General features: G+C 35.8%; 1 protein-coding gene across 4 annotated transcripts in view; it reads left to right on the forward strand.

Annotated features, from left to right (window-relative positions):
• Positions 1-24,191, forward strand: part of Crppa (CDP-L-ribitol pyrophosphorylase A) — a 239,322-nt gene that overhangs the window by 105,360 nt on the left and 109,771 nt on the right. For 3 of the 4 annotated variants that reach the window (XR_011366889.1, XM_069996154.1, XM_069996156.1), the window contains exon 9: positions 21,067-21,198. The exons of the other annotated variant lie outside the window; for it this stretch is intronic. Coding sequence is in view for 2 of the 3 variants with exons in the window: in XM_069996154.1 (XP_069852255.1) it covers positions 21,067-21,198 (132 nt within the window). In the remaining variant the exon portion in view is untranslated. The remainder of the gene's footprint in view (positions 1-21,066; positions 21,199-24,191) is intronic. 4 annotated transcript variants of the gene reach the window in all.

A 24,191-nucleotide genomic window follows, 5' to 3' on the forward strand; every position in this document is an offset into this window, starting at 1 on the left:
ACAGGTGATGTATCAAGAAAATAATCAAGGAGGGACAGGTACAGAAGCCACACCACGGAAACTGGCCGAGAAGCAGAGCCTGTAGTATGTGTTGTTTTGCTGTGGGAAAGGGTTCCAAACATTCTCGAAAGTGCTAGCAGTTTCCCAGTTCCTGAAGTGGGGAATTCAGTTGTTGATAGGTAAGATAATTAATATGGAATAAAGATAATAATTTGTACAACATTTTCTTATGTGAACAATGCAAGTAAAACACATTAGCAACTGGGTAAAATAGAATTATTTCACTGGCCAATTACATTTGGTTCTATGCCCTGAAATGGACTGTAGAAGTGCAGGTGGTTGTAGAAACCCAAGGCCTACCTGTGACTGATTTTTCACTGAGAGATTGTCAGTGAACTATACTATGTATTTTTATTATTATCTTTAAGTAGTTGTACAAAGGAATTGCTGTATAACAAAGAAATTTATGAATACAATATCTTGATGCATGTTTTCTCTTTCAACATTCTCACACATTTCTCCCCTACCCACCCCTTCCCTCACTCTGCTTAATTTTGTAGGATAAGCATTTGATTCTTGAATGCATTCTTCCCTTTTTTTCTCCTCTTCATTTGTTTATCCCTTAACCCTTGACCCCATCTCAACTCTTTCAAGTACCCACTTCCTGCTATTTCATTTTGCTGAACTTTGTTTTTGTCTTTCTAAGCAATTACATGATTGGAGTTCTCCCTTGAACTTACTGTATTTCAGTTAATACATTTTAAAGGAGATTAATGGGATAAAACCATTTCTGGGAGGATCTGTGGGAGGTAGACAGGTAGTCCTATGTCTCTGTTCCCTTCTTTACCTTTTCTTAGGAATCTAGTTCACCTCACTTTCTCCCGTATGATCCAGTAGAGGTTATAGAGTCCAGGGAAAAGGACAAAGGGATTTAAATCAAAATACATTGTTGTTTTTTTTTAATCAAGCTGCTTAAATTTTTTTTTAATTGTATTTTATTTTATTTGAGAACATACTGTACAGAGGGGCTACAATTACATGGGCAGGATAATGCATACATTTCTTACCAAAGCTGCTTAAATTTTAAGGCTCAATTTTCTTGAGCTTTATTACTCATTAGTAGAGGTTAATGACACTTCTTTTCAAACTGTTGAATGCCTAAAAGTAATGGATGCCAAGTGTAGTTTACAGCAGAGTGCAGGGTCCTGAGCAAGGCTGCAATGATAAATAGGCTAGCTCCTCTTCTTTCTGCCTGGAAGACATGACTCAAGTTTACTTCCACTATCCCAGTCTTATTCCCAAGCCTCAGCCATATATTTTCCAATTTTCTATGCAGTATTTCCAATGGAACACTTCTCCAATTCAGCATATTAGATCTGTCCCCAAAACATATTATCTTTATGTTTGAATTTTGCCTTGCTTTCCTTTCCTGCTTCTCACCACACACACACACACACACACACACACACACACACACACACACACACACACACACACACACACACACACACACACACACACAGACACACACACACACACATTTAGTTTATAAGCATCAGTTCTTCTGCTTATTGTTACAGGTGTATCTCAAGCCTTTGCTTCCATAAATACATGAACTTACCCTTCTGTTAACTTTTGTTGAATTTTGTTTCATGGATCTCAGTAAATGCAGAGTTATTTGGGTCCTTGGCATTCTGTGTTAAATTAAAGGAAAGGCAGCCTTTTAGTTAAAGTGAAAATAGCTCTCTCAAAACTAGTTTGAGAATAATGGTATAGCTTATACAATATAAACACTGAAGTGATGATGTTAAATTGTATGAATATGATTAGTATTTGTACGCTCATTATTTTGCCATTGTACATAGAGATTCAATGTGGTAATAATATTGTTTATTATTAAGCTTTATCAGAAATATGTCATTAGAACATATATAAAATATGTGTTCTCAGAATTGAACAAATCACTGGGAAGTATACAATAAAGAATTTTGGCCAGGAGATGGTGACTCATGCCTCTAATCCTAGCTACCCCAGGTAGCATATAGCTCAGGATCCTGGTTAGAAGCCAGCCTGGGCAGAAAAATCTTTGCAGCACTCATTTAAAAAAAATTAACCATCCAAATCATGGAAGTGGAAATGTGACTCAAGTAGTAGAGTACCAACCTTGACTGAAAAAGTCAAGCAAGGTTGTGGCCCAGAGTTCAGTAACCAGGATCAGCAGAAAAACAAACAAAAAATGTTGGCTCCTTGCATAGAGAGGCAAGTGCAGCAGCCCGTGGCTGTTGAATTGGTTGAGAGTGATTATGAGTGAGACTGAACAGGTCTCGTCATCTTGTCTTCTGATTTGGCTTTTTACCAAAGATGGTAAGAAGGCCATTTTAATTTTTCTGTGGATGAAAATTGTCATAATTATCTGGTTGTTCTTCAAATTCCTAGATGTATAGAGACATACAATAAAATGAATTTAAGTGCATGTACATTTCAGTTTTCTTTTTTGTAAGAAAAAATATATACATATATACACATAGATCTTGCATGTATAAGTATGAATATACATTCATTATCTCTCTCTCTCTCTCTCTCTCTCTCTCTCTCTCTCTCTCTCTCTCTCTCTCTCTCTCTCTCTCTCTCTCTCTCTGTTATGAGTATCAAGCAGCTCAGATGTTCCACTTCTATCAGAATTACCTTTGCTAAAAGAGTAAACCAAAGCTCTTTGTTATTGTTGTGGTTTGCTTTTGCCTGTACTGGTATTTGAACTCAGGGCTTAATGCTTTCTCAGCTTGCTTGCTAGGCTGTTGCTCTACCACTTGAGCCATGCATCCAGACAACTTTTTGCTGTTCCTTTTCTTCCTTCAATTTTATCTTGTTTTCATTTAAACATTTATTTAAAAGTAGGTGTACAAATAGGTCTCAATTCCATGAAATAGATTCTCTTTGACTTTTCTGCCCAGACTGACTTTGAACCAAGATCTTAAAGAATTTAGCTTCCTAAATAGCTAGAATGCAATCATGAGCCACCTATACCCAGCTTTTGATTTTTTTTTTTTTTTTTTTTTTTTTTTGCCGGTCATGGGGCCTGAACTCTGGGCCTGGGCTCTGTCCCTTAGCTCTTCAGCTCAAGGCTAGTGCTCTACCACTTGAGCCACAGCACCACTTCTGGCTTTTTCTGCTTATATGGTGCTGAGGAATCGAACCCAGGGCCTCATGCTTGGAAGGCATGCACTCTACCACTGAGCTACCTTCCCAGCCCCCCAGCTTTTGATTTTTTTTTTAATGGCTTATGTTAAATCCATGTTAAATTCTGAAAAAGTCAGAGGAATCACATCATTTCTTACTCATGAGAAATAGATTTAAAAATTATATATTAAATAATAGAAAATTATGTCTTTTTAAAACTTTGGTGTTTTTGATTCAATAGATATTGAATGCACATATTGTAAATGTTTAAAGGCATATTTACTCTTGGGTGATAAGTAGTTAAGAGCTTTTAAATTTTAATTTCCTTCTCTTTGAAAAGAGAGGAAACAAAAGTAGGAATCTGTTAGAGGCAAAGTGAGATTTGTTATTGGACATTTGTGAAATTTTCAACTGATGTACTGTCAACCTAGATAAGGTTATTTTGTACTGTGTCATCCTGTTTTATCTACAGAATTTAAAAGTGAGGTAAAGTGGTTAATTTAGCTGGAACATATGACACAAAAATAATGTTGACTTATATCTTAAGTGATAAAAATTGGTGTTTTGATGTGCTACAAGTGACCATTTTTCAAAAATATTTTTAGGACTTTAGTTTTGTGATGCTCCATTGTTAACCCCTGATACACAATATTCTTTTGAACCATCTATTAAATCATCATTTTTATTTTATTTTCATTTGTTTTAAAAAGGCCAATTTGCTAAGTCCTTGTGTTGATGGTACTTCTAATGATTAAAAATATGCTAATATTGTTTTGTTGGCCACATAAATTTTGTATTGGGAAATTTAACACAGTTCAATATAATTACAATGAACGAATTAGGATCCTACAAATTCCTGTGGTGAGCTAGGTATTTTATTAATGTGGAAAGAGATAGTTACATGGGTGATTTCATAATGTTCTATTTCTTAATGCATGTGTGTGTATTACCTTGACATGTTTTTTGTTCTATGTAATCTTTTAGATTGGTGATTTAGGAAATATACATACTCAGGTAACAAGCATACTTTATACTAGGATAATTTTCTATTTGGAAACAGAGTACTCTCTTTTTAAAAATTTGAGACCTGTTGGCATAAAGTCACTTTAAAAATCATATCACTTAATGTGTTCGATAGGAAAAACCTTTTTTTTTTCTTTTTGAGGACATTAGAGTTTGAACTCAGAGGTATGGAACATGCTAAAGTAGGTAATCTATTACTGAAGCCAGGCCCAAACCCTCTTTATTTTGCTTTTATTTTCTCACACTTTTTTTTTTTTTCCTGGTTTTGCCCTTTTTTTTTTTTTTTAAATTTTATTTTATTTTATTTGAGAACATACTGTACAGAGGGGCTACAATTACATGGGCAGGATAATGCATACACTTCTTACCAAGCATTGCAGCCTCGTCCTTTGTTTACCCTTCACCTCCCTTCCCCGCCTCCCCCCTCCCCCCACCCAATTATACCCCCCTCCCCCCCCACACCGACATTGTAAAGCTGGTTTTGACATGACATTTTGTACTTCTCATTGTTGCAACAGGTCCACCTGAATCCTTAAACGACTTGTTTGTCCCCATCTCCTCCACATGTTATACTGACATCAAATATAGTGAAAGCGGGGGTTACACTGTGGGGGAGGGACATACAAAGCAACAAAGAAATAATCTTATAAATGCGTTAGAAACACATGCATGAAAGAAACGAAAACATTAAAATACATATTTAAGGGTTCATTTTCCTGACATCACATTATCTGACCTTTTCCGCTTGACTCATACCTATACTAGATATTGCAAATAAGGGAAACCATGGGACCCATGCTTCTTTGGGCCTGGCTTACTTCACTTAATATAATTTTTTCCAAACCTTTCCATTTCCTAACAAATGGGGAAATGTCATTCTTTCTGATGGAGGCATAGAATTCCATTGTGTATATATACCACATTTTCTTGATCCATTCATCTACTGAGGGGCATCTGGGTTGGTTCCATATCTTAGCTATGGTAAATAATGCTGCAATAAACATAGTTGTGCTGGTAGCTTTAGTGTGGTCTTGTTTGTAAACATTTGGGTAAATGCCCAAAAGTGGGATTGCTGGATCATAGGGGAGATCTATGTGAAGTCTTTTGAGGAACCTCCATACTGCTTTCCAAAGTGGTTGAACAAGTTTACATTCCCACCAACAATGAAGTAAGGTTCCTTTCTGTCCACATCCCCTCCAGCATCTGTTGTTGTTAGAGTTCTTGATTTTTGCTGTTCTAACTGGAGTGAGGTGATATCTCAATGTTGTTTTGATTTGCATTTCTTTTATGGCTAGGAATGTTGAACATTTCTTCATGTGTCTATTGGCCATCCTTCTTTCTTCTTCAGCGAAGCTTCTCTTTAAGTCTTTCGCCCACTTATTTATTGGGCAGTTGTTTCTTTGAGGATTTGTTGTTGGGTGGTTTAATTTTTTGAGTTCCAAGTATATTTTAGATATGAGACCCTTGTCCGTTGTATGGCTAGTAAAGATCTTCTCCCAATCGGTGGGCTTTCTATTGATCTTGCCAGCTATGTCATTTGCCCTGCAGAAGCTCTGCAATCTTATGCAATCCCATTTGTCCAACCTTTCTTTGATTTGTTGTGTTTCCGGGTCTCTATTCAGAAAATTTCGGCCTGAGCCAAGGAGACCTAGGGTTTCTCCTATTCCATCCTGTAATGTTTTCAGAGTGTCTGCTTTGAGTTCAAGGTCTTTGATCCATTTGGAGTTGATTCTGGTGCAGGGTGATATATAAGGATCTAGCTTTAGTTTTCTACATGTAGTTAACCAGTTTTGCCAGCACCATTTACTGAAGAGGCTGTCTTTCTTCCATTCTATTGTTTTAGCTTCCTTATCGAAGATTAGATGGCTATAGGTCTGTAGGTTCATTTCTGGGTTTTCAATTCTATTCCATTGGTTCTGAGGTCTGTTCTTATGCCAATACCAAGCTGTTTTGATTCCTATGGCTTTATAGTAGAGTTTGAAATTTGGTATTGATATTCCTCCAGCAGTGTTCTTTCCGTTGAGGAGCGTTTTTGCTATTCGGGGTCCTTTATTGTTCCATATGAATTTTTGGATTGCCTCTTCTATTTCCTTGAAGAATGAGGGTGGAATTTTGATAGGTATCGCGTTGAATTTGTAGATAGCCTTGGGAAGTATTGCCATTTTCACGATGTTAATCTTTCCAATCCAGGAGCATGGGAGGTTTTGCCATTTTTTAAGTTCTGTGTTGATTTCCTTTTTTAAGATTTTAAAGTTTTCATCATAGAGGTCCTTCACTTCTTTGGTTAAGTTAATTCCTAGGTATTTTATTTTTTGTGGGGCTATTACAAATGGAGTTGCTTTCCTAATTTCAGCCACACTTTTCTCATTGTTGGGATATAGAAAAGCCATTGATTTTTGGGGGTTAATTTTATAACCTGCTACTTTGCCAAAGTTTTGAATCAGCTTGAGTAATTTGGGAGTGGAGTCTATGGGATTCTTTAAATACAAGATCATGTCATCTGCAAAGAGGGAGAGTTTTATTTCTTCTTTCCCTATTTGGATCCCCTTTATGTCTGCATCTTGTCTTATTGCTGTAGCTAGGCATTGAAGAGAAGTGGAGAGAGTGGGCATCCTTGTCTTGTTCCTGAGTTAAGAGGAAATGGCTTTAGTTTTTCACCATTGAGTATAATGCTGGCTGTAGGTTTGTCATATACAGCCTTTATCTCACACTTTTTTTTGAGTGCTGGCCTCAGGCCATGATCCTCCTATTTAAACCACTTGAATAGCTTGGAGGTATAGGAGTTAACCACCATGCTCTGCTTGTTCATTGAGATGGGTCTAGATCAGAATGTTCTTTTTAAAATACTATAGTACTTGAACATGTCAAAATCCTTCTGCCTTCCAAAAAAGAAAAAAAAAAACATTTAGACAAAACCATCCAGTGATAGTTCATAGTTCCACATATGAGGAAACTGTCACGGAAATGTAAATTGCTTCCAGAAGGTTCCACAGATGGCAGTGTCAGCACCAGGAGCAGAATCAATCCAATGTGCTAAAGATCATATATACTTGTTACTTTTATGCTCTCATGGATGTGTTAAATAATGGAAAAAAGATTAAATATATATATAGGCGCACATATATGTATTGAATATTCCTTCCTAATAAAGAACAAATGACAACTGGAAAAATACAGTTACTTCTTCTTTTAAACACAAATAGCTTCTTATTTTAGCTTCACAGGGCCTTGAGCCTTTAATGAATTTAAGTTATAAAATCTGTTTCTTAAACTTCGTACCAGAGCTTAGACAGGGATTGTTGTCACCTTTTACTTAACTGCTTTTTCCATACCTTTTTTTCCTGTTTGCCCTGTGTTTTCAAGAGTCCTTCCAAAAAAACAAATGACAGCTCCCTTGGCTCTCATTATTTCCACATTGGGTTTACTTTACACAATCTGTATGTTAAGTATCTAAATCTTATGTTTGTATTTTGAGTGGATATTGTGTCTAATTGGCCTTAGTAGCAGGTCCAAAGACTCTTTTCACTCTAGCCCCAATCCTCTTGCTTTATCAATACTTCTATTTTTCCTTCAGAAATACTATTTTTATATTACACTTACGTGACTTTTTTTGCTAAAAATATGTTAAACTTTTCCTATTCACTGTTTGTGTTCTGCTTCAGAAGAAATAGAATCACTCATACAAATTCTGCACATTCTTTTATTTGTTTCCTGCAAATAGAGTAAGTCTCAGGTATTTCCTGCTTAAATCAATAATAAAACCTAAATAAATACTGGTTTAGAATACCTTTAGAACTTTTTCCAGCTGTGGTCATGAAGGAATTCATTTCTAACATAAAGATGAGGAATGATGAAATCATTCTCAAGGAAGTGTTGAATAGAGAGAATTGGCTGCGTTGTCCTATGTTTTAAGAGGTCTTTGCTTATGGCTAAATGGTTAATGGAAAGGTTCTATAGTGGGCTATAAGCACTTGCTAAGATAAATTATGAGGGACATGGGTCTTCTAAGGCATACCTTCCTATTATTCATTATTTCAAAGAATAAGGCTTTATTTTCCGATATGATGGGATAGCAGTGGACAAATAGAATAGATTCTGAAGGATTTTTTTCTAATTTTCTTAAGTACATTTATCTTAATTAAATACAGAGTTCGCAACCATTGTCCCTCCATTTTGATAATTGATTCTTCTTGGTCAGATGAGCTAAGCTTTTTGTAAATTTGTCAATGATATCCTAGTTAATTGGTTTATAAAATTTAACCTCTAAAGTATGTTAAATACAAAAGAAATGAAATTAGATGACTCTGTTGGGCAGGTTGAATTGATGTTAGCCCTAGAAAATAATTTGAACAAGTGATTTGGTCATTCAGATTTTCAAAAATATTCTTGGCAGGTTCTCTCACTACCTGCTCCTTTGTACTATTGAATTTTATTTAAAGAATAGGCCTGAGGCCAAAGTGGGCCTTCTAATTTGAAACTCCATAAAGCAACTCTGCTTAGTAAGAGTTGATATGACCAGATTTTCATTTTATACACTATGTCCTCTAATAAAATTGTATGCATATTGTGCTATACTCCTTAAACAGATGAAAGAAAATGTATTTTCAATATCATTTTATTTCAATGCTAGGTATAAAATCCAGGGCCTTACACAGGCTAGGAATATGTTTTACCGAGATACATGGCTAGACCCCCAGTGTTACTAGGTCAAACTTGCATGTTATGTGATAATTAAACAAGAGTAATATAAATTAGCATAAAGATATTGACTATGTTTATAATATTTAAAGGGGTTTATTTCATGTAAAAATTTCTTATATTCTTAAGAAACTGATAGCAGTCTAGAGTTAGGGATCAAGCAACAAGTACTAAGACTGCAAATTAACAAGTATCTCTTAACCAGCTCAAGTTCAGTATAAAGCTTCAGTTAACAAAATATTTATCTATGATAGGGTAAATTGCAAAAGTTTCATATATATATATATATATTTATTTATTTAAAAATAAGCATTCTTGAAAAGAGTTTAAATGGCCAAAGTTAAGTAGAGATATTCTCCTCTTGGGAGTTCAGAGATCCCTGTTTCCTTTCTCTTCTAGCTCCTAACAAAGTTTAAGAGCTTTAGTCAGGTGCAGCTCTAGCTCTGAGGAACAGCATTTTCTACATGAACAGTGACACAGAGAGTGTTAGAATTGGAAAGAGCTCATGAGTGAATCTGAAGCAAAGATGGAGGCTGGGGCTAGGCAGATCTAAGGCTGTAGCAGGACTTAGATTTAGAAATTTATAAAGCAGCTTTGCCCAATAGAAATAGCTGGAATCTGACTTGCTTTTTATATACCCTGGACCCAGCACAAAGAATGGATTAAAGCAAGAAAAGAGACTACCTGATACCTTTGGTTTATTTAGGAAGCACTTTCTTTATGGTAGCCCAAAATATTTGGCAAAATATAACTAGGAAGTTTCACTGGAAATGAAAATCAGATACCTATTGTAAACATTATGCCCACCTTTGGTCCTCAGCTCCACTCAGACCTGAGCTCCTTCCTTCCCTGGAGTTCCTGCCATACATCTGGCCCTTCCCTTTCTCCACCCAGACCCACCTGAGCTCCCATCTACCTTACTTCCTACTCCCAGACCCTCCTGCTACCTGGATGGTGAAGGGTTCTATGTGCTCTTTCTTGAGGAAATATGGCTCCTTTAATAAACCTTATAATAATCTTTTTCCTGTGCCTGCCTGTCTCTCCGTGGTCCCCTGTGGTAGATGTGTGGGATCCTTCACCTATGTTGTTTCTTTAACATTTGAATTTTAGTAGTACTTTAAATATTGAATTTCATGTATAAATACATATGTTTTATACCATTTCTATATCTTATACTGTGTGTGAATGCTAGTGTTTTTTTGTGAAATCTTTTCTGTAGTAACACTTTGTATTCTGAAAGCCCCAATACAGAAAAACCAACAAAACAGACAATAATTTAAAAAAAGAAACATTTCTCCATGACGGCAACAGGAAGCTGGTAAGAATATTACTAAACCTTAGTATTATTCCCTTAGGATAAAACTGAAATCACCTAAAAATAGATGACTTCTGCAGTTTTCTGGAAAGTCTGGATTGTTCTCTTCCTACAAGTGCAGAAAAATGATGGGAATCACTGAAGCATTTCTTGATCAGAGCATGCTTGGGCTTGAATGTTGCTGGTGACAAGTTTATTTGGGTGACTTTGGAAAAGTATAGAGTGATTCAATTCTCTGGGGGGCAGAAGTTTTATTTTGTCCTATGAGACTTGAATCCTAGACTTCCTGTACTTACATGCTGTGGAACTCGATTCAGTACTGCTGTGAATTCTCTCAAGTATTCTTAATTGTCCCAGCATCATTAGTTGTGAAGATCTTAGGTGGGATTGAAGCTGGAAAAATGAGTTATGGTCAGCTAACAGCAAACACAGGAGATATTCCTTCATGTACTTCCCTTAAGATTAAGGGAACAAAAGTCATTTGGGGGGAAATGAAGCAGGAGAACTTAAGGAAACGGAGGCCTGGCATAGGCAACTCAGAAATACGGTATCTAAAAACTTAGAAATGTTATCTTTGCTTCAAAGAGTGGTAACTGAATGCATTCTTTCCCAAGGGATGCATTTCTTACCCAAGAATTGACAACTGCCTGACAGGTTGCCCCAAAATGCAGATAGCAGGCCATCTCCTTGTTTCAAGGGTAAGGATCTGTTTCATGGAAGGATGCATTCTTACCTGGAAACTCAGAGAATAACACCACACAACGTGTAGTTAAATAAAGACAAAGCACCTAGCTTTGCATAACTTAAAGCCAACCCCCCTGCCTTTACCCTATATAAATACCCAACAGCCCAAGACCTGTGTGTCTCTGTGGGTGTCTGCTTGTGTGTCTGTATCTTTGTGTCCCTATGAGAGCACGTAGACTCTGAAGGGGAGCTTCACTAAACCTTATCTTTGTCCGGTGAAAGGATGAGAGGACCAGATAAAATCACCTGCATGTCTCACCTGAGTTCTCGAAGTAGTATGTCTGCTTGGAGATCCATTTAAGAGAGAACCATAGGAAACTATTTTCTAACTTATTTAACCTGTGTATGGTAATGACTAAGTTCCCAGTTTTCTAAATCAATGAGAATCCAACAACAGTCCTGTGTTTTTTGTTCTTCCTACTAGGGAAAGGTAGAACTGCCATCACACTTAGAGTGCTCAGTACCATCCTAGCAAATGTTGCTTGCTAATTCATATTATTAAAGTAATTATATCAGTGTTAGTCATAACTGACATTTATTGGATGCTTGAAAAAGTGAGTCACCACTCCTTTAAAATAATGATCCTAGTTAATCCTCAGAAAAGTCCTGAGAGTTGATTATCATAAATGCCATGATTCCCCATTCAAAATTAAGCTTAATTCTCATTTTGCTTTGCCACATAACCTTCTTGAATAATGTCAATACTTGCCCCTTTTGAGTAATAGAAACCTAAGATTTTAAAATATCACTTAATAGAGCACTCTTACTTTACAAGAGGCAAATTAAGCTTTTGTTTTGAGTACAGCTTCTTTGTGTTAGGAATTGGTAAATTATTAGGATTATTATTATCTTTATGCATACACACACATATAAATATTCACAGCTGCCAAGGGAAAGCTACCAAATATTTTAGGCTTTTCAGGTCATAAGACGTTTGTTACAATTACTCAATATTCTTAGAGTGCCAAAGCAGTCACAAACATTATGTGCTATATAGCTTGGATTTGGGATGCCCTCTAAAGGCCTATGTGTTAAAGGTATGTCCCAGGTTATGGTGCTATTGTTTAGGTTGTAGAACCTTTGAGGTGTGGTTTCTAATTGGAGGATGTTATCATGGGAAGCATAGTCTTAAAGGACATATAGGGACCTAGGGCTCTTCCTCTCATTTTTTGTTTCCCAGATGCTATAAAAATGAGCCATATATGTATATGCATATATATACATGTTCACATATATTCACATATATAAAACCATATATATGTGTATATATGTGTATATATATGTATATATTTCACCACAGATATAAAATCAATGGGCCACTGGCTATGGACTAAAACCTCTGAAATAATGAGTCACAATAAACTCTTCTTTATGATATGTTTTGAATCTCAGGTATTTTGTCACCAAAATAGAAAGCTGATGTTGAAAATTGATAACAAGATGTAGGGTTGTTGCTATGAGTATATCAAATGATGTAGATTAGAAACCTTTGGAAATGGTTTGGTAAAGAAGAGTTTGGAAAAGTTTGGAGATAGGAGCTAGAGAAAGCTTAGACTGTTGTAGTCAAATGTTAATAGACAATTAATTGTGGGGAGGGCTCAGATGGTCAGAATACTGATAAGAATATGTAGTTAAAGGACTCTTCCTGAGGTTTCAAATGAGAATGAGCTCTCTATTGGGAACTGGACTAAAAGTCAACTTTGTTTCATATTGGGCAAGGAGTTGGGATGTATTATGTCAATTCCTGGAATCTATGTGTAAGGCTGACTTTAGAGATGGTGGACAAAATAACAAGGCAGCATAGTATTGAGGCTATGGCATGAGTATTACTAGCTGTTGTTTGCCATATTTATGATAAGTAAAGGCCAGACTAGAAAACTTTAGTGAAGCACCGGCAGCTCATATCTGTATTAATAATTATTCAGGAGGCTGAGATCTGAGGATCAAAGTTCAAAGCCAGCCCTGGCAGGAAAGTCCATGATACTCTTACCTCCAGTTAGCCACCAGAAAATTGGAAAGGAAAGGGTGCTATGCTCAAAGTGGTGGAGGAGAAAAGCTTGGGGACAGTGCCCAGGCCCTAAGTTCAGGCCCCATGATTGACAAAAAAAACCCAACAACAAAGAAGCATTTGAAGTTTGGCCAGGAAAGGAGTAAAGGAGTGTAGTTAATGTGCTGCCAAGGAAGGTAAAGTTGCAATGAGATTTGCACAATTAATATGCAGATAAGTACCTTGCACTTTGACAATAAGAAAGTTGATCTGAAGGTATCTTAGGAATCATCAGCAAGAACATACGCATGGCAGACTCAGTGTATAAAATACAAACTCGTTTCAAAGATTTTCACATGGAAAAGACACCAGGGTGCTGTGTGCATCACTGTGTTTAGCCATCAAGCCACTCAGAGGCTACTTCACTCAGCTCAGGACAGGCCTGACTACTGCTAGAGTCATTGCAGACTTGGCACCATTCACGTGATACTGCTTGACCATGCATGCAGAAAGCAACGAATTGTGGAATCAGGGAGTCTTCCATGAAGATATTAGAGGAAGAAGGCTGACAGACAAGGCAGTACACAGTAAGAGCCCCTGCAAACAGCTCCTGACAAGGCAATCCATGGACCTGAGAGTGAAGTCACAGCTATAGTGAGTTAGAGAGGCCAGGAACATGAAAAGCTTACAGCATTATATGAAGGCTAATACAAGAGTGAATTGTATCTGAGTTTTGGGGCCTTTTTTCCTGTGAATAAATTTAAAATCTATAAGTTGTATTGATTTTATGTTATTCTATAAGCTTTTACTACAGTTTAATTTTTAATATTTTATTTTTCATTCAGAAAAATAAGTTTTTTCATAAAAATCAAAATTATCTGACTTACAGCTATCTATGTTTTTTTTTTTTTTTTTTTTTGGGTCCGGTTGTGGGGCCTGAACTCTGGGCCTGGGCGCTGTCCCTCGGCTCTTCAGCTCAAGGCTAGCACTCTACCACTTGAGCCACAGCGCCACTTCCGGCTTTTTTCTTTTTTGCTTATATGGTGCTGAGGAATCGAACCCAGGGCCTCAGGCTTGCAAGGCAAGCGCTCTACCACTGAGCCACCTTCCCAGCCTATGTTTGTTTTTCTTCAGCATTTTTTTATTTCAATAAAAATTGTTTATGTCTCAAATATATTTGTGTACACTCTGACAAGTAGCATTGACTTTTGAATTATTTGTAGTGTCTAGAATATTTTTCTCCCCCCGAAATTTGAAGAGTTCTGCTTAAATTTTAAGTGAGATATTTTTATTTGTTTCAAAATAAACTCTAAATGGATAACTACTAGACCAACTAAAGAAACATTGGACTTAAAGAAACATTGGTACTTTTTATGTGTGCAATGTTTCCATATATATTTAGTAAAAAAGCTTTAGGTTATTTTAATGAATACAGTTTTTGATAAAATTTTGTGAAGAATCACTGAATGTTTTGTTTATTTCTGCTTTTTATTTGAATCATGCCATACATTGATTATTAGGTCATCTGGAGATAACCCATCTGTAGATGGATTATTTCTTGCAATATAACTGTCATGTTGATAGGTAATAGTCAAAATATTAAGTTTATAGTCTTGTAAATGCCTCCAGTCTGTCCTTATTAAAAAAATTGAACAAGAGTTTACCTTTAAACTTTGGCAGAGTTAGAACCTTACAGGAGTCATGACCTTGTGAAGTAACTTGAGAAATAGCTAGTGATTAAAAAAAAAGAAGAAAAAAGGTTTTTAACTTATTTTTCCCCTTGACTGATTAAAACATAGAAATTCTGGTTTTGTTCCTTCGCTCTCCCAAATGAAAATCTAAAACAAAGTGTGTTCTCAAATATGACATTAGTACTGATATTATAAAACATTTACTTTTGAATCATTTGAATCCAAAGAAATTTACAACTTTCATGTTAGTGTGTAATGGAAAATAGTCTTTCTTATTAATAAACAACAAAAATTGCGCAAAATCCACTATTTCTCAACCTATTAGAGATGCTGGTATTTTGTGAGTTATTACATTTTTGTTCTGGGTTTCAGTGACATCTTATAATTTAATCAGCTTCTAGTCATCAGAATTATGATAGACTTTCATGACATTTATTTAAACTTGTTCTTCAGTGGAAGAGCTCAATATTAGATAGTTTTTCTTTTTCTTTTTAAAAAGTACAGTTCATTAAATTAGTTTTCATTAATAGAACCATATAATTCATAAATAGTTGAAGATGAAAGTTTTTTAAAAGCTTTTTTGCTAATCCTTGAGATAAACTGTCTACTTAGTAATTTGCTGATTGAATCACTTATTAGATTTTTCTCATAAATTTTTTGAAAAGTAATGTTTTGAAGATTTCAGGCCTAATTAACCAATTTACTTTTCAATACCATATGGATATTAAAAATTTATTGTGCTGATTCAGAGGAAATTCTTTCTGATTCTTTCTGTGACATTTCTTTGATACTTAAAAGAACTTTCAATTAGACTGTCCTTCTTACCCTTTGCTGAGCATTAAGCATTTCATTACTTGGGTGCATAGAAAAGCTTCACAAACTGACTTCTTTCAAAGGAACTGTTTATTCTCAGACTGCAAATTCAGACTTCCTGCCTTCATGAACATGGGCTGTATAGTAACACACAAGTGTTAGATATGGATTTTGAAGAACATCATGCTCAAAACTTACACTCTTTTAGTAGTAGTTGTACATGTCTTCAGATCATGTTGTAAAATATGAAAAAAGGTAATTCATCTGGGACCAAGAATAAGTAAAAGGTTACTAGAGTAGAATGTAGAAGAGATGCAGAGAACTGCTGTAAAGCCTGAGAACCAGACACTTTTCCCACCCAATAAGCCATGATGCTATTCATTTAAGTGTTGAAGCATTTTATTAGTGTATTCAAGTATCTTTATTCAAATTGAATTAGACAAATTTTGGGGGTGCTGAAGAATATCCACATCATTTTTATTTCTTCTGCTAGTACTGCTTTAGTCTGGTTATTTTGGAGATGGAGTCTCACACACTTTTCTGCCGAGACTGGTTAGAGCAGTCATCTTCTAGATAAGTTTTCTGAGTAGCTAGATTTACAGCTATACATCACTGCTACAGGCTTCTTCATTTTTTAACAATTTTTAATAGGTACCAGAGAAAGTTATTAGAAATATTATGCCAGTTAACATACTGTTTTACTGCAATTTGCATGTGAATTACTGAGAAATATACTATTTAAAGTATGTCTACTTAATATATTCTTGGACATCTATAGAACTCAAGCTAGATGAAATATTCTGCTGCATTTCCATAGATTAAAACCTGCCTATATTGTAATTTTATTAAGGCAAATATACTTTCCTTTCTCCTGAATTATTGCAACTCTCTGCTGCAGTTATTAAAATACTTAAAAATTAGAATCAATTATATAGTTGTACCAAGTGAGCTTTTCTCCTAGAACTTATAAGTGGTTGTTGTATATTTTAAGTTCAAATTGAGTTGCACTCTGTAGAGTATATGCTTAAGATCATGGTAAGAGGAAGGACACTCTTTTCCTTGGATTTTCATGGCATCAGTTCTTTGTGATGCTATATTCCAGGCTTCATTTTTATTAATCTGCTTATCTATTTCCTAAGGCCAATGTCTATACCTTTCCTGCTTTAAGAGTTGTTTGCATCAACTGGCACAGTGCTCAACATATAGGAAATTGTGAAATGAGGACCTGTAACATTTCTTCTTTGTCTCGTTATTTCATGTCTTAGAGTTTCCCTGTAATGTAAGTACCTGGTTTGATGGAGTAACAAGGATAAGGTAGTGACATGTGTAAATAGCTCTCCCAGAATTCACTTCTGTGTTTCCTTTAATTCAGGGAATGTGCATTGAACAGAATTGGTCCTTTGATTTCTCTTTTAAATGCTACTGGCTTATTTTTTCAACTCCAAGGAATTGGGTTTGTTGTATCTTATAGATGTATACGAGTGTGAAAAATCTTCCAGTTCCTGTTGAGGCATCTTCATAGTTTGTAGGAGCTCTGGAAGAGCTTGGTAAATGCAGTAATTGGTAAATGTAGGAATTAGGTTCATATGATACAGAAATGGCATCAGCTCAGAGGCTAATTTCCCAGGTTAGCATTGTCAGAACAACAGGGAGTTTAAACTAACCTTATTTAAAAGGGAAAATGCCTACAAGTTGGCCACTGAACTCGAAGTAGAGGCCTTACTTTTGTAGGAAAGCTAAAAATGTACCTTCCCCTTTCACTTACCTTTTAGAGAGGCACCACACTTACTATGCCAGTCATCATGGCAGTCATACCAGGCAGAGCCCCAGTCCCACTTGCGTTATGACTTCATCCTTCCTGTTACAGATACTAGCCTCTCCATTCTGCCTCTCTTAGGCCTTTTAAATATTTGTTAGAGCTATAGTAAGGAATTAAAACAGTCTTGCATATTCTGCTCTTAGAACTATTCCCACTCATGGAAGTGACACTGTGGTTCAAGTGGTAGAGCACTAGCCTTGAGCTGAAGAGCTGAGGGACAGTGCCCAGGCCCAGAGTTCAAAAAAAAAACCCAAAAAACAAAACAAGACCCCAAAGCCCCAACTATTCCCCCTCAAAAAGAAAGAAGAAAAAATCCACTTCTTTTAACATGGGCTTTTATAGAATTCAAATTGATTGGGGGAAAAACATGTATTAAACAACAATAAAAATATTTATCCACATATCAGAGTAGGCTATCAATAACTTGTTGCCCAGGCACATTAAAAAAACTCTAATCGTAGAATTCATAAAAACTATGAGGGACATAGTGGCTAGTGGAATTCCATGGTAGCTATGTAGGACAACTAACTGCAATGTTAAAAGTTGAAAAGTATTTTGATAGGTTTAACATTATATAGCGTCGGTGTTCTTCCACTCTGGCAGTCCGTTTGGAAGATTTTGCACCCTCAGTTACCTCACTTGAAATTTTTACCAGGACTGCAATTTCTGAAATTGTTTTAAGATGGGTAGACTATCTTGCTTGATGTTTGCAGGCCTTCCAGTAGTAAATTTGCTTCATCTAATATTTTTAAACCCATAGGAAGTAGCACTAGTTTGCTCAAACATGTAAAAGAGCACAGTGCAAAAATGGGTATGCCTCTTCATCTCACCTCTCACATCAGTGGAGAGACTGCTTCTCCTCATGCCTCTCTGCAGCTCAAGGGTGAAGTAAAGAGATCACAGAAGGCATTTTGTGAGCCATCTTTGTGGAAAGCTTAAGGAACAAATAGGAACCAACATCTCTGCAATAGCTAATGGGCATTTAGGATCCAGATCCTAAATGTCTGTTGATAAGCCAAACTATACTGATGAAAAGTCTAGCATTTATAGTTCCACTCCCAGATCTTCTACTTGTGGTTTATAAGAAAGGAGTTTTTTTTTCCCACGATATCTTGTAAAACAGCCAAAATTCTTTGTGAGTTTTCAGGGAAGCAGCAGTAGGAGAAGGTGATTCCAAGGTCACAGGATAACAGCATCTTATCTTTTATTCATTTCAGTTCCTTTGTGGCCTGACATTTGAGAGTTTTTTTTTTTGACATTTTTTAACATGTTCTATATCCATGTAATAGACATGTTATATACAGTTATTATAATTGTATGTATGTCATTTTAGATTTTAGAATGAAATAACTGTCTATGTCTTCAACTAACTATATTTAATGAACATTTCTAAGAAATTGTTGTTTAATTTCTATTGCGCTAACAAGTATCATACAGCATGATATTTTTCTTTTCAGAAAGGGATGCTAGAAAGCTGGATAGAACTCAGTGGTTAGGTACCTGGCCTGCCTAAAGTACATCCGTGGGCATATTCCCTAGCACTGAAAGAAAAATAAAAAGAGTTTTATATAAGTTTTCTACCCTGGAAAAGTGATGTGCAGTGTTGAGAAATAGATCTTATTCTTATGTGTTAATTAAAAAAAAAGGAGCATAATGAAGTCTGTTTACTTCCTTCTGGATGAGCAGAATAGAAGGAAAGTGTTCTGGAGTGTGAGGCTGGGGTACATTTTAAGGCACTTCTAGTTAGTAAGTGTGTGGACTTGCACAAGTGATGATTGTTAAAGTGATTTTTAACGTTATTATCACAAAAGAATGTTTATATCCACTAATGTTCATTCTATGCAGTTACATTATAAGTTGTGGAATTTTCTTAATTAATTAATTTTTGGTACTGAGTTTTAAACTCGGAGTCTCTAGTCCCTTTTTACAATTGTTATTTACCAGGTAAGGTCTTGTTTTATCCTCTGGCAAGCCTGGGTTGTGATCTTCCTGCTTTTGCTGTTTTGCATCAAATCGCTGTATGCTCTACTTCACCCCAGTATTTGCTTTGGCTTTAACTGGATAAAGTTTGAATATCACTATGCCTAGCCATTGGGTTGAGCCTTCTCAAGTTTTTACCAGAGCTGGCCTTCAGCTGTTGTCACCAGATCTCTTTCTCCTAAGTAACTAGGAATATAAGTTTGAACCATCCTGCCAGGTGGGTTTTGTTTTTAGGGTATTGGGTTATGCTTTGTAAGAACTGAATACATCTATCTGGTAAAAATAATTTGGAAGAAATGAGGGGTGATCACCCTGAGACTATTATTTTTTCACCTGTCCTGGTTCTTGAACTCTGAACCTGGGTACTGTCCCTGAACTTCTTTTGCTCAAGGCTAGTGCTTTACCACTTCACCCATAGCTCTACTTCTGGCTTTGTCTTTGTAAATTATTGGAGGTAAGAAGAATCTCTCAGACCTTTCTGCCTGGGTAGATCTTAGCCTCCTGAGTAGTTAGGATTAAGGTGTGAGCCACTGGCACCCAGCCACCCTGAGATTCTTAAAGTTTAAAGAAAATGTTTTTAACACATTTTTTGAATAATTTCAAGAACAATATGTAACAGTGCTGAAATATTCTATGAGAAAGTCTATGGAACTGGGCAATGGTGCCTCTTGTCTCCAATCTTAGCTACTAAGGCGGCTGAGATTTGAGGATTGTGGTTCAAAGACAGCCCAGAGAAGAACATCTGTAAGACTCTTATCTATAATAAATTACCAAAAAAAAAAAAAAAAAGCTGGAAGTGAAGCTGTAGCTCAAGGGGTCGATTGCTGGCCTTGAGCAAGAATCTCAGGGACAGTGCCCAGCCCTGAGTTCAAGACCCAGGACTGGCAATAAATAAATAAATAGATAAATCTATCTTATGACTTTAAGAAATAGTTATTTGTAAATATGCCAATTATTCTTCTAAAATGCTTCACTAAAATGTTTACTCCCTTTGAATGCTACTTAAAATTTAATTTCTTAACATATATGCTAAGAAAGGGTCAATTATCGTTGTTGGGGATTTGCCTGCAAGTGCAAAGCTCTGAGTTTAGTCCTCAGCTCTGGAAAAAAAAAAAAAAAGCTAATTGTTTCTAACATATTTATAAGATGATTTCTTTGTTGCTTTGTATGTCCCTCCCCCACGGTATAACCCCTGTTTTCACTGTATTTGATGTTGGTATAATTTGTGGAGTGGAAGGGAAAAAACAAATTGTTAAGTAGGGATACAGGTGGACCCATTGCAACAATGAGATGTACAAGACATGTCGAAAAACGAACTTTACAACTTTGGCGCAGATGGTGTGGGGGTGAGGGGGATGGAAGGGATGGGGAGGGGAAACAAAGGAGGAGGCAACAATGCTTGATAAGAAATGTACTCATTACCTTGCTCATGTAATTGTAACCCCTCTGTATGGTATTTTCACAATAAAAAAAAGATATAAAAGACCAAAATAAAAAGGCAACTAGAAATAGTCATCCATCAATTATGAATAAACAAAATCAGATTTATGTATCTGTGAATATAAGGAGAAATAGAATCTTAACATTTTGTACTTGTTACATTAGGGAGGATTCATTAATCTTTTAAATATTTATTTTGAAACATCCAGAAATTAGCATAAATTTAACTTAGAGATTTGATTTCAATTTAAAAATTAGCATAAAATTGATTTAAATTAGTGAAATTGATTTAAAACTTTTAAGTAGTGTTTTGAGTTTTAGAATTTAACAAGAATAAGGTTGAAGGTATTTAGGTTTTGCTATTGTTTCTATTTTGCAGGTGCATTTCTTTGATTTTAAATTAGTGCCTCTCAGTCAGAAAATGGAGAGCCTCATGTGGATTAGGGAATCTGCAAAGGAAATGAAAAAAAGAAATATTTTATTATTTGGCCTAATCATAGATTACTCACAGGTAAGTAAAATGTTGCTGTGTTCAGAATATTTTGTAGGCTCTAAAAGTATAAACAATAATAGAAACAATAGTAGAAAGCTGATTTTATTACAATCAAATGGGTATTAATGATCAGGAAAATTATAACTGGAAAGTTACTCTGCAGCTTATATACTGTAAGAAGTAGAAAAATAAAAAAAAATGTGTGAAGGGAAAAAAAGAGGCAAAATGGTTATAAATATTTCATACTGGATTACCTATATTACATTGCCAGATTTAGTGAACAAAAATAACTGAATGGCCAATTGAAGTTGACTGTCAGATTAGTTATGTTCTTGTAATTATTATCCAAATATGAATTTAAATTTCAAATTTAATTGGAGGACTCTGTCGACCTAGTAGGGCTATAATTTATGCTCAGTGATGCGATCTTAAATTGCTTTCTTTTTGGTTATGATCAAAGCATTTGTAGAGAAATACTTTTCTCCTTTAACATGCAATTTAAACAATTGGAATTAATACCTGACATTTAGATCATGGGACAGTGTGAGGACATACTACTTAACTGGAAACATATATTTATGATCACTTTCTTTACTAGCAGGAGTTAAGTTCCAAGATAAATAGAATTGTCAATTCTTTGTGCAAAGGAATGCTATTGAAAACAAGCTATTTGGAGAACATCTCAGGGAAGTGAGATTTGCCTTTTATGCCCAGATAGCTTCCATCAAGCTTGTGACTACTTTATAATTCCTGAACATAGCCCACAGGATGTTTATTTAGCCACTTACTAAGTTGCCTTTTTAGTACTTTGTCACTTAAGGAATGACAGATATTTTAAACTGTGCATGTGTGGTAAGTAACAACTTAACTTATGAAAATATTCATCGTTCACCTGAATGTAACGACATTTCATTTTTAAAGTAAATGAATTTTTATCAAATGTAAGGACTAGAAAACCAGGAGTAGTGGGGCACCTATAATTTCGGATATGTGGGAGGCTGAGGTGGGAGGATCACAGGAACCCATCACTAGCCTGGGCAACATAACATTAAGTCCCCAAAACAAATAATACAAAGGTAATGTTTGAACTAGCCTTCCAATTTTCTTTAACTTTGGCATTGCTAGGGTTTTTTTTTTTTTGGCTGCTGTTTATTTTAAGTCATCAAGAAAGTGGCAAATACATACAACAACTTGTAATCATGGAAATGTAAATGTTGATGCTGTTAGGATTATTAGAATCAAGACAAGCAAAGCACAAGGTGGTACTATCGTTGCCCAAGAGTGGTTAACTGGCAGAGCTAGAACCCAGGTCTATATATTCATTGTCAGGAGTATTTCCTCCTTAATAAATTCTATTTATTTATTCCCTTGTGTTATTTTTTTCCTAGTCCTGGGGCTTGAACTTAGGGCCTGGATGCTGTCCCTGAGCTTCTTTTTGCTCAAGACTAGTGTTCTACCACTTGAGCCACAGTGCTACTTCCAGATTTTTCTGAGTAGTCTATTGGAGATAAGTGTCTCAGACTCTCTTGATTGGGCTGGGTTTGAACCACAGTTCAGAACTCAGATCTCAGCCTCCTAAGAAGCTAGGATTACAGGTATCAGCCCTACCCCTCTCCCTGGTGTTTTTAAAGGTCTCATGAGTACACACTGCTCACACCATATTGTAATCAAATGCCACTGATACAAAGCTTACTGGACCAAACCTCAAAAGCAAAAAAACAAAAACAAAAACAAAAAAAACAAAAAACAGAAGACTATGTCCATTCTCTTGAACTCTTTGCTCTATGATACAAACCAGGCAGAATTGGGTTGCATAGGCTGCTTGTTGGCTTTGTATCAAGAACTTTACAATTTGGGGGATGCAATGTGGGGGAGGGAAAGTAATAGAAAAATGAGGGGGAGTAACAATGTTTGACAAGAAATGGACTCACTACCTTATGTATGTAACTGTAACCCCTCTGTACATACCTTGCCAATTTTCTGTGTGTATGTGTGTGTGTGTGCATGTGTGCACATGTGCATGTGTTTGTATGTGTGTGCTAGTCCTGGGGATTGAACTAAGAGCCTGAGCTCTGCCCTTGAGCTTCTGCTACTCTACCACTTGAGCTAGAGCTTCACTTCTGTTTTTTTTTTTTTTGTGGTAGTTTTATTAGAGATTAAAGTCCCATGGTTTTGAACCACGTTCTCAGATCTCAGCCTCCTAAGTAGCTAGAATTACAGGTGTGAGCCACTGGCAGCCAGCTTCTCACAATTTTTAATGTGTTTCATCATTGCATCTCATGCATGCATAGAATGTATATCGGTGTATTCAATTTGGAGTTTCTAACCTGATAGGCATTGCATGAACACTAAAAGCATAGAAGACATATGAGATACTACTTCTATTCACCATGCATTTAAAAGACCTACATATTGAAAATGGTGTTGGTTTCTGCTTTCTAAAATTGCATGAGACAGAACTTTTTCATACCTTGGGCTTTGATCCCTAAATATAATAATCCTTCTTGATTGCCATTAGTATGTTTTCTATATCACTATTGTATATCCCTTTAAGTCTGACCATAGAAGCCTTTCTAGACTTTTAAGCACTTTTGCTAGGATGGAGACTCAAGTGCTGCTTCTTTGCATCGGTTTTCAGTGTGTTAAAAGCTAAAAAAAAAAAAAAAAGACAAAAAGCTCTTCCTTGGCAGACTGCATATATTGACTTGGCTTCAAAGGGTACCATATAGTCATGTGTTTACTGGCATAAGGGAGATTTACCTACCTTTGGCTGCATGTATTTCTGATAATATATTTTTTTTCTGTTTTTGGCTGCTCCTTCACAGTGATTTAATGGATGTTTATTGCTAAACAGAATTAAGCTCCATAAAAATATTAATACTGCTACTTCCCAATTTGTATTTGTGTATGCGTCTTTGATACACATATGTATGTTTTGTATTTGGTGAGTTTAAATCTATCTAACTGTACTCTTTTATTTGTTTCTATATGTTCTCCTTATTTCTATATGT

The sequence above is a fragment of the Dipodomys merriami genome, unplaced genomic scaffold (assembly GCF_024711535.1).
Source record: "Dipodomys merriami isolate MVZ:Mamm:240054 unplaced genomic scaffold, mDipMer1.0.p SCAF_5, whole genome shotgun sequence".
NCBI classification, from domain to species: domain Eukaryota; kingdom Metazoa; phylum Chordata; class Mammalia; order Rodentia; family Heteromyidae; genus Dipodomys; species Dipodomys merriami.